Here is a 12,472-nt window from a genome sequence, read left to right on the forward strand (position 1 = left end):
GAGGTGCTGATTCTTTGATGTAAATGTTGTAAATGAAAGGTCAGTGTTCTGATATGGAAGTCACTGGAGTCGTTTCTTTTATTAATTCATTTAAGATGAATACTGTGATTTAAATTATGGCAGTTATAACATAATAATCCAAGAGTGTCATAGATTATAACTGTGTAGTATCATAGGCTCAAGCACAGTAGGTCTTCTTTAACCCCCTAATGCAACAGAAGAACTTTTAAATTTAAAGCTTTACAGTTATATATTTTGGTGTTTAAATTTCACCAACCAAAACTGAAAAAAAAAGTCAGGGCACATTTTTGGTTCATTTTGTGTTTTTATTAAAAAACTTTTCTACGTTTCAGTGAATCAAATAAAAAACGTCACGAACAACACGAAGAGGTGGAATGGTGTCTACAACAGCTCAGCCGCGCACGCACACACACAGCACGTGCACGCCCCTGCGCTCGTGCACGAGGGGCGCGCACGTGAGGGTCTCAGAGGAGCACCACACAAATCCAGCCCGACCACAAGACCAAGTCCGGGTTAAATCCTGGTCCTTCTTCAAAACCCCCGTTGTAATCTCAATTTTGAAACTCATCAAAACTAAACCAAGAAAGTTCACCTTTCTGTTCATTTAAAACTAATTTTACGTTACATAAGCGCTTTTTTTTAACTCCAAATTTAAATTTTATACAAAATAACATAAAATACAAGTTTCATATTTTTCCCCAAATAAACTCAACAGTGGATCTAAAACATCATTGTCACCTGTTACAATTTTTTCTCTTTTCCATAATTTGTGAAACGATAAACTTGCTGCGTAATCACTTTTTATCTCCACATTTAAACTAAGGATGCATCAATCCTGCTTTTTCACTTCAGATATCGAAACTGCCGATATTAACCGATACCAGTGTAGGGACAGAAAATGGTCTTTTTTTTCTCAAAATGCAGTTCAATTATACAAAATGTACCTACTGTTATTGTTTTATATAACTGTTATTTATCCTGCAAGTGGCTACAGAACAGTTTTATACGAGTTAAAGTTCAAACATTATGAGAAGTCTTGGGCCTGCATCAGTCAATAAAGAGTTTCAAATTAACAGCTCAACCAGAATATCGACTGAATCGATATCATTTTACGATACCCAATCCATCGATATCGGTATTCGTATTGGTGCATCCCTAATTTAAACACTATTCTTAACAAGATAAAATACAAGTTTCAGTTTTTTTCTATAAAATCCGTGGAACTAAAAATGCTAAAATTCACCTCTTTTTTTTTTCTTTTTTTTGTCAATAATTAGTGATATGTAACAGTTTCCTCTTTTTTCGTTAAATATTCATGATTCACACAATTTTTAAACCAGAAGTCCACAGCGTTCTCCAACCACTGACTACATATTTGGAAGATTTTAAGATACCACGTTTTCACTTTTTCCATTCGACACCATTCAAAAACCAGGGATGGGATGTGTAACTATCAAGTCCTAAGTCCTGGTTTAGTTCCAAGTGCTACTAAAAGTCCCCCGGTTCAGTCCTGTCCAGTCGGGTTTTGGTGGTGGTTCTGTGAGACCCGTCAGTCCTGGTCCAGATCCCGGTCCAGATCTACTCGTCGTCCTCCTCTTCTTCCTCTTCATCTTCTCCTTCGTCGTCCTCGTCTTCCTCTGGACCCTGAGCCGAAGAGCCAGGATTTCTGGCCAAAGTTCCTCCCCCGCGGTAAGCCACCATGTCCTACAGAAACCAGCGAAAACAGGTCAGAAACAAAGGCGCAAAGTCATTTTAAAGGGCCTGTATTACACTCTTTTCTGAGCTATGTTCTAATGTTGTTTCCTCATCACAAATAGACCTGGAGTTGTGTTTTGCTTCATTCACACCTTTAACACACACACCCTGCAGATTTAGGCTGAAGGCCACACATTCACTAGAATCATTTGGATAATTTCAGCCCTGGACTTGCCCATCTCTACTGAACTAAAGGTAAAAAGAGCTGCTAATTTGAAAACGACTGCTTCATGACATCATAACAATAAAGGATTACTCATTTGTGTGAGCTCCAGGTATGTTTTTGAGGATGTAACAGCAGTATAAGGGATTATAAGGGATCTGAGGGATTCTAGCATGTACAGGTAATTGTAAACCTTTTAAAATCTCAGGAGTTACTCTGTCTCATCTTTCTACACATACCAGAACTGTCTCTCCTGCTCTAATTCACCAAAGCTTTATAACAACTCAATAATAAATAATAAACATTTTTTCATACCTACTTTGTACTTCTACTTAAAGGAACCATGAGGAAGATATAATGTAGGCATGTTCAAATCAAATATGCATTTTACTGATAACAATTGTTAATACTGATTTATTCTTAATTACAAAAACACGACATGATGTTTCGTTTGTTTATGTTTGATACTTTGGTTCTCAAGACCATTATTCAACCAGAAAGCAGAATGAGCCTCACATGAGTCTGTCATTTGAGCTGCCAGTTTCAATGCTGAAACTGAGTGCTTAAACCTAAAATGTCTCTCTCTGATCTGAATGGTCACTGCCTAAACCACAGTGCTTGCAGCCAGTCATGAATCAGTGCTAGTGCAGCTTCTGCAGCTCACTGGGGGAATTCTGGAGGTTCTGAGGTCTGTTCATATACTAAGAATAAGAAAGGCTCTGCTCTGTACCCGGTCATATTTCTCCCGGAGTTTCTGGGCCTTCTCTTCGTACGGCTGCTTGTCGTTCTGTCCCAGTTTGGACCACATCTCTCCCAGTTTTTTAGCGCAGTCCCCGATGGACAGACCCGGGTACTGCTGCTTCACTGTGGGTCTGTACTCACCACAGAAGACGAAGAATGCAGACCTGCAAAGAGCAAGACCAAGACCAGGTTTAGAACAGGGTTATTGCAGGGTACGTCCAGGGTTTGACCTGGTTTAGATCCGGTTAGAGACTTGGTGCATTATTGACCAGTTTGAGTCCATTGACCTAGTTCCTGGTTTACTTTGTCTTATCACCATAGTAGTTCCAATGATAGTGATTAGCAAGCAGATTAACCAATCTGGCTCAATCTCGCTGAGATTTGGAAAGTCTTTTTCAAAGAACATACATAAGCACAGTGTGAACATGCAAACTGCACACATAGGCCCCTTGCTGGCTCCATGTCACCCCCCGCTCTGCTCTGCCATTATGTGTCAAAACAATCCTCTGGTTTCAAGTAAAAGTTCACACCTGTACTCCTGAGCTGACTGAAGCATCACGTCTGGAGAACATCACTCATGCCATTTTCACACTGACATTCAGGTCGATCTCAGGCCATTGTGAACCCAACAGTCAAACTCTGGACCATTCGCATTAAACAGAAGATCTCAGAGCAGCTCCTCTCTGGAGGAGGCAGCGTACGGTGTTAAAGATCAACTGATGCCTTTCACGTGGTTCATGGTGTTTGGGGTGATTCATGCATGGTGCAGTGAACAAGACCAACAAATAGTACAGAACAACAAAACTGAAGCTAATGCCACTGGGCCGCTCCACAGTGGGCATGAGTGAAAAAAAACGATTGGTGTCGCCATGTTTTGGATGCTTCACCTTTGACTCCACCCAAATCACAGTGCTGCCCTGTCACTGGTCCAGCCTCCAGCCCACTTCTGGCCCTGGCCCTTTCGCACCAGCAGGAGTCTGGAGCCAACATGGATTCTCCTGAGTTTGTGAACTCACAAATATTGCATGAAAAAATTTTGCTTCGCAGGGTCAGCCATCCTGGACCCTACGGCCTTTGAACAGAAAGTCGAAGCCATACCAGCTTGTCAAAAGCCTGATCCCGTCAGATCTCAGAAGCTAAGCAGGGCCGGGCCTGGTTAGTACTTGGATGGGAGACCACTGGAAATTCCAGATGCCACAATGGGGCACCAGTGGCATAAAAAAAAAAAAAAAAACAGTTGTTTTGTCCTTAGGCAAGAGACCTCACCTACATTGCCTAGTATGAAAGTGGTGTGTGCGTGAGTGTTGGTGGTGGTCAGAGGGGCCGATGGCGCAGATTGGCAGCCTTGCTTCTGTCAGTCTGCCCCAGGGCAGCTGTGGTTATGATAGTATCTCACCACCACTGAGTGTGGAGTGAATTAATAATGAACAGTAAAGTGCTTTGGGAGGCTTGAAAGGCTCTATATAAATGCAATGATTAATTAATTAAAAGTTGGAGGCTGTCTGACCAGGCTAGTCAAGTCTCAGTGTCAGTCCTGGTACAGACTCAGTACTCACGGTGGTCTCTTGGGGGCGTTGGGGTCTTTTCTCTTGCGTCCTCTTTTGCCGAAACCTTTTGGAGGGATGTAGTCCTTCATTTCACGGTTGTACCGGACTTTGTCGGCTTTGGCCATGTCCTCGAACACTTTCTTATCGGTGGGACTCAGCGCCTGGAACCAAGAGACCAGGTTTAGAATTGGACAGTTTATATAAAAAACTGCCCCCAACTAGGACCAGTCAGGACTTGACCCTCATAAACCTGTCCTGGAGCTGTATCCAAGTGACTTGCTCATTTGCCTACCAGAGTTTCCCTTACACTCTAAGTACTTTTATTAGCTTTGCCTCCATCTGAGAGAGGGACCCTGTGACACTAACCTTCCATCTCTCGGAGCACTTCTTGGAGAATTCTGCGAAGTTGACGGACTGTTCTGGGTTCTTTTTACGATGCTCCTCACGACACGTCTGAACGAAGAAGGCGTACGCCGACGTCTTCCCCTTCGGCTTGTTTAAGTCCTTTCGCATCATTCTGGAGGTGAAGGAGACAAGGAGTAGACAAGGAAGCATGAGGAGGAGACAAGGAAATAAGAGGAGGAGACAAGGAAGGAAGAGGAGGAGATGAGGAGCAAGAGGAGGAGATAAGGAAACAAGAGGAGGAGACAAGGAAACAAGAGGAGGACACAAGGACACAAGAGGAGAGGATGATAAAGGAGAGAGTGGGAGAAAGAGGAGGAGGGAGGAGAGGAGTCAGTAGTCTGAAAAACATCAGCAGCACTTTGCTTTATTTATCTGTATGACATTATTGATTTTCACGATGAAAATGTGTCGGTAGATTTTATATTATTTATAACTAAATGTCTGAGCACATGTATTTATTAGCCTCCTGGGTTTTCTTGGAGCATGTTCCTCCGTGTGTGGCGTTTTGGACAGTGGACGGGACAGGCTGGGGTCTGGAGAACAGAGGACAAAGGATCTGACGGGGATCCATTTTCCCTGGGACCCGCGGGCTGGGGCCCTCTTCCCGAACACTTTCTCCACTTTCACTGATGCGCAGCGCGGTCCAGCCCTCCCCGGGGCTCCGCCGCTCTGTGCCCGCATCTTCACTCCTCTTTCCGGGCTTCAGCCCCTGCGCCCTGACGCTTCTCTGGAGCTCCTCTGAAGCTAGCCCCGCTGCTAATGTTAGCCCCCGCAGAACAATGGACCACCATTTTCCCGCCGTTTGATGCGCCCCTCCCCCTCGGCAAAGCCAATATAAACATTAGAAGCGCATTACTACGGCATTTAAACTACACTTTCACTAGCGGCGCATTACAGGGAACAGACTGCACATCAAACGCAAGACAGGAGCGGTGTGAAGTGCTCAGGTGAGCCGCTGTCACATCCGCAGATGTGCTTTTTCAGGGCTCCTGGATCTCTGGAGAGGTCAGGCGGAGCGCACAGGACGACACTGTTTCCTGACCACAAAATGGGCGTTCCGTGTTTACAGCGGCAGCCTGGCACAGCCATGGGAGTATGGGCACAGCGCGACCCAAACACACGGAGAGGCGGTGATCCAGCGGGACCAGAGCTCAGATCCGCCTCGCTCTGGCCTTCACCAAAAAGCGGCCATTTTACCCCGCTTTGGAGCACCCTTCTCCGCTGGGGCTGCTGTGAGACCCCCGTGCAGACAGCCGCCCGGAGCGCAGCGGCGCGTAGTGCGAAACGGACGCGGGCAAAGAGCGCTGAGGACGGGGTACTCACGTGTCGGGAGGACCGGCTGGAGCTGCGGCAGTAGCGGGGCTTGGCCGGGTTTACTGCCGGGGTTTGGGGCTCTGTAGCGGGCTGGTGTTGTTGTTTGAGGCTGGAGCAGGAGACTGGGGGAGCAGAGGCACAGCGCAGACCCGCCCCGCGCTCCTCCCCGCTGCAGCTGCTTCCATTCAGGGGGCGGGGCAGTGGGCACGGCTTCCTCACGCTCCCGCCTCTGATTGGCTGGGGCGGGAATCGAGAACTACAATAGGGCGGGGTTTGTAGAATATACTTCTGTGATTGGTTATTAGATATGCGTGACAGAGCGCTAGGCCAATCAGGAGTGAGAAGGCAGAGATAGGGATGCGGTTTAGAATTTCCATCAAAACAAATCACTGCTTCTCGCACGCAGTTCGTCTTAATTATTTACTGCAATCAGCTGATTTAACACGTTTCAGAATTTATTCATAAAGAAATTACAACTCAACCAGGGACCTCTTTTTATAAAACAGGACCAGAAATACTTAGCTGGTGAATTATTTGATTTAACCTGTGTCAAAGACTGTTACATGCATAATTAAAGGGCCCAAATTACACTATTTTCTGATGTATGCTATAATGTTGTTTCCTAATCACAGACGTACTTGTTTTTTGTTTTTTTTCCATTCTTACATGTTTAACACACAAACCCTGCAGTTCTTCTCTCAAACACAAATCACACACAGTTCCACCTTGTGATGTCATGTGATAATACAGGAAGTGCTCTACTGTGTTTTTAAACTCCATACACCTTCAATAGAACCATATGGATAATTTCAGCCCCCGGAAATGCCAATCTGTGAGAAACTAAAGGTAAAAGGAGCAGCTAACTTGAAAACTACCACTACATGACATCACAAGTTTGAATAGAGCATTTCAAGCTTTGGAGAAGTAGACAGACTAATAATAAAGGATTACTCTCACTCATGTGTGAAAACAAACACACAAACAAACAAACAAACAGGGTATGTTTTTAAGGAGGTGACAACATTCAAGAGTTAATTTTATGTAATATAGGACCTTTAAAGTTGCACTATGTAACATTTTTGAGGGGCCACCACTGGCTTGTCTGAAAATAATATATGGATGAATTGAAGAAACAAAAAACGGTTTATGCTGTTTAAGTTTAATAGTACATTGTGAATAGACATTTCAAAGGATAGGCAGACTTCTTTAAATATATCACAGTAAAACAGTTTCTTGGTCTGGGAGCTTTTTCATTTGATTGGTCAGTCATTCTGTTAGTAATGTCTTTTATATTTGTTACTTCTTCAAAATGGCTTCATACGGAGTGGAAAACGGAGGCAGCTGATTGTTCAGTTGGTCACGGTGTGGGAGGGACATCACCTTCCAAAACGGCGGAGATTTTTGAAACTAGTTCCTTAAAAGACGGACGTTTATCTGGTCTCTGAAAGCAAAACAGAAGATATAAGAAAATGCGCAAAAAAATCGACAAATTATTTTACATATTTTAAAATTTTAATTGTGATTAATTAAATTTTTGGGATCAATTAACTGCAAAAAATATTACATGGTTAAAAGTACAGCTGATTTAGGAAAAAATAGGTATAATAAGTGTCAATTCCTTTCTTAAAACTTGTTTTTGGATTTGATTTTTGTTTTTTCCCTCCTCTCCACTAAAAATGTTTTGTGAACTACAAAAACAAAAGGTCCAAACTGAAAAGACTGTATTCAGAAGTTGTCATATTTAAGCCACTGGGGAAATATTTTATGAATGAGAAACTACTGCATTAAACATACAGCCCCAACATTTACATAATTTGACGTCTCTGATTTTAGAACACTTCATGGCCCTGTGCTGTACTCCGCTCACTGACTTTCTTGCATTTTCAGTGTAATTTCCAAAGCAAGAAATTGGGAAAAATAAAAGTTTATTTTCTTCCAAACGAATTGATTTGAACTTCAAATTCGATTAACTGATTTTATTGATTTAAAAATATATTTCTAGGAAAAAATGCATAAGCTTTTCTCTACAAGGATTGCAATTTGAAAGAAATCTATTAGTAAAACAGAAATGATAAAGTTCACATTTTAAATGTGTCCAGAAGAATTGCCAAAAAGACTGAAATCTGAACTAACAAACTAATACAAGAAACACATTTGAGAACATTGTACAGATCTTAACTACAGGGTTAGATGTTTTTATGCAGAATAAAACAGGAGATTTTATTGTGTGGAGGAAATTATGGTACTTTAAAAATGGCAGCCTTTGCCATTTGCCTATTACTCCATTTAAACTCTGATTTTGATTCATTTGTGATAAATTTTGCATCTGTTATTAAAAGTTAAACTCAATCCAGTGTAGAAGTTTCAGAGGATCAGGTCTTTTCTCACCTCATGCCAGCACTTTTGCATGATGCCGTAGATTGTTTCTGATGCCAGTTTGGGCCGGTACAGGCGGTGACCTTTCATCACCATGGATACGACTTCGTGGTTTGAGTTCTGTTCAAACGGCATACGGCCCTCGGTGAAGACCTCCCACATCAGCACACCTAAGAAAACAGAAAACCATGTAAGCTCTGAATCCAGTGTCTTTCAGTAAGGGCATGAGTAAAATTAAGGCTGCATTATGTAACTTTTCTGGTGGCCATCTGCTTGTCTCCATGGAGATATTATTGCTTTACTGGAATGCTCCATAGCATTAAAGTGCTTATGACAGTATTTAACGATTCTCAAAATTCTCCTTAATTTGGTGGGGATAATTATGAAAGCCCATTTCCATCAGTAAATAAAAAATAAAAGCCTCACAGGAAGTCATAAGTACAAGTTTAAAAGTCATAACTATGACTAAAATCCAGCCCTTGCACTCATAGAACCAAAGTTACGTTAATGTAACCTGAGTTTCTTTGTTCCAGGTAGAGTTTTAGAAGCAGACTACTTTCTTTTCTGTTCCTATGTGTTTTATATCTGTGTAATCCTTCAGTGGTGCATGTAGGTTCTATAGTGATCCATGGGCGTATACTAGTCTATGTGCTCTTATACTTGTTCTGAAACTGCTCAAGTTCATTCTAAAGCTATTCAGGAAAGCGTCATTTCTGTCCTGTCAATGTGACTTTTTTAGTATTGATTCTTGCATGAATGAGTATCTAGTTTCAATAGTAGTTTCAGTATCCACATTCAATATTTGAGAACTTTGTTTACTTGGGAGTAAAACACGTTGAAGGTTCTAAACTGTGCTCTGTTTTCATCCTCACCAAAGGACCACACGTCTGACTTGCTGCTGTATTTGGAGAAGCTGAAGACCTCTGGAGGAGACCACTTCACCGGGAACTTGGCTCCAGATGAACTGGTGTACTGGTCATCCAACACGTATCTGAAAACAAAACATTACACTATCAGTCAAAAGTTTGGACGCACCCTCTCATTAGTTTTCTTTATGTTTACTACTTTCTACATTTTATATACATACAAAAGACCTCAAATATATGAAGCAAGATACATGGCAAGAAAAAAGTCAAATAACTCAACTAAACATAAAAATAAATATATTCAAAATAAATATATTTTAAATTAAAATCTATCTATCAAACTATCCACCCTTTGTTTTGTTGACAGTGCTGCAAAGCCAGGACCAATTTTTGATGAAGTCTCCAGAAATGGTTTTCACTAAAACCCTTAACAAGCCCCTGTGGTCTTTGGCCCCAGTCACAGTCCACGGTCAAAGAGGATTATAAAATGATGAGTGCAAACCTGGTCATGCCAAAATCGGACACTTTCACAACCATAGAGTCGTTCACCAAACAGTTCCTGGCAGCCTGAAAGAAAAAAATAAAGATGCATAAAGATTTTGGCTTTCCTATGTGGGGGATACCATCTGCTGGTCTTCATGGAGATGTCATTGATTTGGCTGGAATGTTCCACAGTGTGGTATTAAACTTATCTATCCTAAATTTATTCTATTACAGGTATTTTTATTCCTCAAAAATGAGCGGGCTTTCCTCCTCACGGATCCAACCTGTAACTTGAAAAGTCACAAGTTACAAGTCAGGTCTGTGGAGACGTATTTTAGCAAAGAGAATACCTCCAATGAGTATTATTTATTGTCTGAAATGTCCCGCACTGGTGCTTTAAGGCTCATTTATGCTCCACTTTCCTATGTAAAAAGATCAGTGTGTTCTAAGTATAGTAATCGTGCCTGCATTTATACTTCCAAATGTTTCTAATGTCAAGGCTGTGTTCTGTTAACTAACCACCAAAGGGCGCTAAAAGTCAGTTTGAGAATTGACCAAAACGGAAAAAACAGAGCAACAAATAAATCCATGCAAATATTTTGCATGGATCTATTAAAATAACGATAGGGTATTGTTTGCTTAGAGCTGTCGTGTGTTGACTTAGTGGCCACTCACTGGAACTACAGCGAAAAAATCCCTCCTGCCCTGAAAGGATTTTTCCCAGAGCGCAATGTAATCACAAACTGCTCGTGTTTGGCTTTCAAAAAGGTCATATTTTGTGGCGATTTTTACTTATTTTCAAATCATATTTATTTCTCAGCTCAAAATCCTTCAGTTGTCTTAAAAATTGCTTTTTAATCATTAGCTAAAGGCCAATTTGGAGACATGCACTACTGAGCTTGGCCCACTGACTTGAATGGGTGACTGTGATTAGGCCCTGAGCCAAGAAAATGAGGTGAGGGAGACATGTATTTGTCTTGCACCTGGTTCTTTTTTTCAAGTTTAGTTTCCACTGTCAAGCTATGTTCACTACTGCCCCACTTTATTGTACCAAGTCTCTGTGGATGAAGCGGTTCTTTTCCAGGTACTCCATGCCCTGGCACACGTCTAGAGCTGCACTGAGGAGCATGTCCTTGGTCTGGCTCCCTCTCTTCTGCCTCAGCACGTTCAGGAGGCACCCCATCTCCATGAACTCCGTCACGATGTAGATAGGCCTCTGCTGACTGCACACGCCATACAACTGCACCAGGCGAGGGTGGGAAAGACGCCTGGGGACACACAGGTGAGGATACAGTATCTTTAGATTATTATTTAACATAGCTTTAAGAATTCTATTTTCAGTGTATTTCTCTTTTTTGGCTTCTACCAAACTCATTCACAAAGACAGCTGTTGTACATATGATGAAACAATAGGCCACATCATCTTAAAGGTCTTATACTGTGCAAAACTGACAACTGGCAATTGATTGTGAGCCATGTTATAATGTTACCTCATCAAAAACATGCCTGGAGTTGTGTTTTGTTTCATTTTCACATGTTTGAGTCACCTACATCGTCTACATCTCCAAAGGTCTAAATGCTCTGTTCCACCTTGTGATGTCATGAAGCAATAGTTTTCAAGTTGCAACTACTTTTTAGCTTTTGTTTAGTAGAGATTGGCAATTCTGGGTCTGAAATTATCTAAATGATTCTAGTGAAGGTGTATGGAGTAAAAAAATAAATAAATACAGTGGAGCACTTCCTGTATTACCACAAGAGATTACAAGGTGGAACTCAGGTGAAATATGCAGGGTTTGTGTGTTAACATGATTGATAAGTTTCACTTTCAGTTTTGACAATGAGTTTCCCTTCCCTTTGCTCTCCACGCTAAGTCACTCCCCCTTCAGAGCACTATCACAACACAATCAGTGTGCATCCCACTAATGAAACTAAGTTGTTGTGTGCAGTTTTGTATCATGTTTTTGTAGATTTATGGAGAACTGTCGTGTGGGAGCATGGGTGATTTAAGCTTGTGGGCGGAGCCTTGTACAGAATCTTACAGCTAAATGTGAGGAGGGTTTGAATAGGGCCCGAGAGAGATCGCTAAATTTCTCAAACTGCATGACATCTAAAAAAACTTGAGGCATGTTTTTGATGAGGGAACAATGTTATAACAATAGTAGTAGTAGTACTAGTAGTAGCAGTAGTAGTAGTAGTACTCACATCATGACCTTGGCCTCCTCGATGAAGTCCTCCTCGTACATGGCTCCTTCTCTGATGGCTTTGATGGCCACTTTGTGCTGAGCTCTCCATTTGCCCAGTCGCACCTGCCCAAACTGCCCACAGCCCAACTCCTTCATGAAGGTCAGCTCACTCGGGTTTATCTCCCACTTCTCTGCAAAACAACAACAACAATATTTAGACAGTGTAAAAGAAACACGTATCACCAATCAAACTGTGAATAAAAAACCCGGATCATATCAGAAGATTCAGGGTTTAGTTTTTGAGTCTGACCGTAGCTGAAGCCGGCTGTAGAAGGAGCAGATGTGTCTTGTTTTCCTACAGAATACCTCAGTCTGGCAACAAGACCTGGAAAAGGAGTCAATGAAAGGAAAACATTTTAGTATATATATATATATATATATATATATATATATATATATATATATATATATTTTTTTTTTTTTTTTTTTTTTTTATTTAAAAGTCCTATATTACACAAAATTGACTCTTGTGAGCTTTAAGCCATGTTGTTACCTCCTCAAAAACAGACCTGGAGTTGTGTTTTGTTTCATTCACACGTGTTTAAGTAACTCTTTATT

The 12,472-nt window shown here is 41.6% G+C and overlaps 2 protein-coding genes across 2 annotated transcripts in view; both read right to left on the reverse strand.

Annotated features, from left to right (window-relative positions):
- Positions 1–305: 305 nt before the first annotated feature.
- Positions 306–6,103, reverse strand: LOC110153823 (high mobility group protein B2-like). Its single transcript, XM_020917749.2, has 5 exons — positions 5,956–6,103; positions 4,594–4,744; positions 4,237–4,388; positions 2,670–2,844; positions 306–1,725 (listed from the first exon to the last, which is right to left on the reverse strand). The coding sequence occupies exons 2-5, from the start codon at positions 4,741–4,743 to the stop codon at positions 1,600–1,602; spliced, it is 603 nt and encodes a 200-aa protein (XP_020773408.1). The 5' UTR covers position 4,744; positions 5,956–6,103; the 3' UTR covers positions 306–1,599.
- A 986-nt stretch (positions 6,104–7,089) lies between these two features.
- Positions 7,090–12,472, reverse strand: part of tec (tec protein tyrosine kinase) — a 32,660-nt gene continuing 27,277 nt past the window's right edge. Inside the window, exons 12-18 of the mRNA XM_055156275.1 lie at positions 12,165–12,239; positions 11,874–12,045; positions 10,723–10,939; positions 9,691–9,755; positions 9,195–9,313; positions 8,335–8,492; positions 7,090–7,387 (exon numbers count right to left, since the gene is read on the reverse strand). Of these exons, the coding sequence (XP_055012250.1) occupies positions 7,304–7,387; positions 8,335–8,492; positions 9,195–9,313; positions 9,691–9,755; positions 10,723–10,939; positions 11,874–12,045; positions 12,165–12,239 (890 nt within the window). The 3' untranslated portion in view covers positions 7,090–7,303. The remainder of the gene's footprint in view (positions 7,388–8,334; positions 8,493–9,194; positions 9,314–9,690; positions 9,756–10,722; positions 10,940–11,873; positions 12,046–12,164; positions 12,240–12,472) is intronic.

This window comes from Boleophthalmus pectinirostris, unplaced genomic scaffold (genome assembly GCF_026225935.1).
Source record: "Boleophthalmus pectinirostris isolate CB_2022bp ecotype Guang Dong unplaced genomic scaffold, ASM2622593v1 HiC_scaffold_20, whole genome shotgun sequence".
NCBI classification, from domain to species: domain Eukaryota; kingdom Metazoa; phylum Chordata; class Actinopteri; order Gobiiformes; family Gobiidae; genus Boleophthalmus; species Boleophthalmus pectinirostris.

Coding starts and splice junctions, on each gene's coding strand:
- LOC110153823 (XM_020917749.2), bottom strand. CDS start 4,743: ATGATGCGAAAGGACTTAAACAAGCCGAAGGGGAAGACGTCGGCGTAC. Junction 4,389..4,593: donor AGTGCTCCGAGAGATGGAAG/GTTAGTGTCACA, acceptor TCTTGGTTCCAG/GCGCTGAGTCCCACCGATAA. Junction 1,726..2,669: donor TCCGGGAGAAATATGACCGG/GTACAGAGCAGA, acceptor TGGTTTCTGTAG/GACATGGTGGCTTACCGCGG.